The following is a 3,653-nucleotide window of genomic DNA, read 5'->3' as shown; positions in this document are numbered from 1 at the left end:
ACAAAATGCACCTGCTCAGCTTTTAACAAATACAATATGATCTGACATAGTAAAAGATGCAGTAACATCATTGACTTTCACCATCATGACACTGTAAAATCCATGTATCGGTCTCAATTCAAACTAAGATGAGTGTAACAGCTCACTCCAGACTCCTCAGACTCTAAATATCTTTGAATTCCTGGCAGCTCTGGACGTCTACATGCCCAGTTATTCAGTAGTATTCCTAAGTCATTTGAGAATTTCAAAGGGAACACACAGCGGAGTGTTTCAATGTTATCAGTGCCTTGTATTTGGAGGAGGAGTAACATTACAAAGAAAGAACTTTATGATTTGGGCACCAGGAAAAGAAGGTTCTGGCTCCAACCATGAATTTACTGTTATATTATGACAACGAATATTTAAAAACATTACATGGGGTTTTTCCCATATTATTTCAACCTATTCTACCCGGCAGAAATACAAAATAAATAAAATTATTAATTTTCCTATGAAATATTTACTGCATCTGTTAGTGCAATAATAATTGTCATATAATCCGTTGTGCCTCACCTCACACATAACTGCACACATACAGGTCAGTGACAAATAAAAGGAAGAACCTGAATAAAAGGTCGCACTCTCCCAGGATGGCAATGGCCCCATCCATAGGGCTTGAGGGGGTCACTGAATGGTCTGACAAGTATGAAAATGATGTCAATCAAATGCTGTGGCCTTCACAGTCACTAGACTTAAACCCAGCTGAACACTTATGGGGGATTTTGGACCGACGTGTCAGACAACATCTCCACCTTCATCGTCAAAACACCAAATGATGGAATAGCTTTCATAAGTTTGGTATCCATCGCTCCAGTACAGTTTAGAAACTTGTAGAATCAATGCCAAGGTGCACTGAAGCTGTTCTGGTGGCAGGTGGTGGTCCAACACCTGACAAAGACACGTTGTTGTTTTTTCTGTTGATTTGTCACCCGTCTGTAGTTTATATAAGGTTGCCACAATAGTGAAAATGCTTGTAGCTGGTTCAAGTAACCAAATTTCTATTTAGAAGCTTATCATACTGTATGTTTTGGTGTACAATCTTAATCTTCAAAGAAACTAGCTGAAAGTGTCTCAAAATTGTACGAAGGCATAGTACTAGAGTAAAATTTACTTAAAGTGGTTCAAATATCAAAACAAACTGCATTAAATCATGAAGTCTATTTGAAATGAACTTTGACCTACCAGTTTAAATATATACACAACATACTGTAACTGCCACAGAAAGGAAGCATTCCGTACCCTAACTGCCCAACATTCTATTTAGACCTAACTGCCCAACATTCTATAGGACTCCATAACACACCAAGAGACTCAACAGTCAGTTGGATCTACACTTGCTCGATATTCGACGCTATCGTGTTTGAAACTTTGTGGAAATCCTCATGGACAACATGTCTACCAGAGGGAGTATGATTCTCCATCATTCTAAGGGCATTAAACGCAAGGCCAGTCCTGAAAAGGACAGCCCCAGAAAAATCAAAAGGGTGGCCAAAGCCTGTAACAACTCTGTGCAAAATGGCATTTTGGAAAGAGAAAAGTGCCAAATCAGAGAAGATGGAGAGACATCCTTCTCAGTGGACACTGAAAAAGGTAAGCTCAACATGTGAAATTACAGTTGGCGCTGTATATCATCAGTTTATATTTCACATGAGGTTCAGATGTTGTGGATTCATTAGTACAAAAAGCTGAAAATTGTACATCAAGTAGGGTATAAAATACAGTCCATTTATTGTGTATTGCTCTAATAATACTTCAGTGGAGGTCAACCGGATTTCATTTTTGGCCCTCACAACATTTACAAATAAAAATTCAAAACCAGTCTAACCAGTCCCCTAGTTTGTCTGTAAATCCACTCAAGCAACACCATATCCAAGAATATCACATTTGTATACAGCTACTTTCCAAAAGCAAATACATTTCTTAAGAAACCTAACTGCAGTGACTACAATTACATTTAACCAAAAACCATGATCTTTCCTTAACCTTAACCCAAGTGCTTGTTTTGCCTAAACCTATACCAGAAACCAGAAAACACTACAGGCAAATTTCATTGGGACTATTTGTTATGGGGAAGAGAGAGAATGTCTCAACATCTACCATAAAAACTATTAGTACAGACAGATACCGCTAGAAGGATTGATTGATTATTTAAAGTTAGAAGCGCTCTTAAGCGTGGATATGTGCACTTCCTGAAATGATAACTTATTCCTTGACCTTATCAAAACACTTTGCAGATAAAAAAAAAATGTAATTTTGGAAGGCACTAGATGAAAGCCTGTTTGGTCATTTGCAATAGAGGACTTGTTATCCACGTTAGTGAACTGAGACCGTTGGCATGCTGATGATCCTCTGGATTTTTTCTCATGTGTAGAGAGCAGCAGCAACACCTCAGACGTCTGCAGTACATGGCTGAGCAAGACGAGCACTGAGAGGAAGGCTGCACATGATGGAGCAGGGTCATGCAGGAAAAAGAGGAGGACCTCTGACCTGAATGAGACCCAAAGAAAGACCACAGAGGACACTGTGGAGGAGACAACAGAGGACTTGACAGTAAATGTCAATAGATTTGAAGACAAATACACAGAGCAGAATCTGCTTGGTGAAGGAGGTTATGGCTCTGTGTTTGCTGGCTATCGCAAAGCAGATCATTTACCAGTAAGTGTTGCACACACCTCATATGCACACATACACACAATAGGGTCAGGAAGGACTAATTAAATTCCTCTGTGTGTCTTGTAGGTAGCAATCAAGCACATACCAAAAGACGATGACCTCCGCACAGAACTGGTGAGTACTGTAAATATCTGCTGTATTCTCCACTGCACATGGATTATTGGTGAAGCTTCTCTCCCTCATGTTCTTGTGATATTTCAGGATGAGAATGGGAAGGAGCTCCCTGTAGAAGTGATCATCATGCTCAAACTCACTGGTGAATCAGTGAGGGCACCTGTGTCCTTACTGGACTGGTATGACCTGGACCAGGAGCTCATCTTGGTGCTAGAGAGACCAGTCCCCTCTGAAGATCTCTACAGCTACTTAGAGGTCAACGGAGGGTCCCTAGAGGAAGAGAAGGTCAAGGTAAGCTGCTAGACAATGCTTGTGAATGTGTGTTTTCACCAATTATAGTAGTCAAAAACATCAGACCACTGCCTCGGAGTCCCTCCCTGCTTTCTGATCCATCATCTTTTTTGTCTGTCTCTCTCAGGTCATAATGAAACAGCTGGTTGACGCAGCACTAGACCTTCATAATATGGGCATCTTTCACCGTGACATCAAGCTTGAAAATATCCTGATTGAAACCGGCTCAGATGTCCCACATGTTCGGCTCATTGACTTTGGATTGAGCTGCTTCTTTGAGGAAACATCATGTTTTAATGACTTCTTTGGTAAGATGTCAGGCTTCTACCCCTGCTAATTTACTGTTTGGTGACTTTACACTGAATCAAAGTTTCTTCGTCTCCTCATCCTCATTGTCTTATTATTATGTCTATCGATTCCAGGTACCGCTGCTTTTGTCCAACCGGAGTACCTCAGTAATTTCACCTACAAGGCCGGCCCCACAACAGTGTGGCAGCTGGGATTGGTTATGTTTGAAGCACTCCACAAAAATGCAC

At 40.6% G+C, this 3,653-nt stretch overlaps 1 protein-coding gene across 1 annotated transcript; it reads left to right on the top strand.

Moving 5' to 3' along the window:
- Nucleotides 1-3,652, top strand: LOC109959460 (serine/threonine-protein kinase pim-1-like; the record flags this gene model as incomplete). Its single annotated transcript, XM_020598865.1, has 6 exons — nt 1-1,629; nt 2,411-2,694; nt 2,779-2,826; nt 2,914-3,117; nt 3,245-3,425; nt 3,540-3,652. Coding segments are annotated over exons 1-6 (1,038 nt in total), but the record flags the coding sequence as incomplete, so codon positions are not given.
- Nucleotide 3,653: the final 1 nt, after the last annotated feature.

Source organism: Monopterus albus, unplaced genomic scaffold (genome assembly GCF_001952655.1).
Source record: "Monopterus albus unplaced genomic scaffold, M_albus_1.0 scaffold39.1, whole genome shotgun sequence".
Taxonomy (NCBI): domain Eukaryota; kingdom Metazoa; phylum Chordata; class Actinopteri; order Synbranchiformes; family Synbranchidae; genus Monopterus; species Monopterus albus.
Note: the sequence above shows the minus strand (reverse complement) of the source record. Positions and strands in the feature narration are given on the sequence as shown.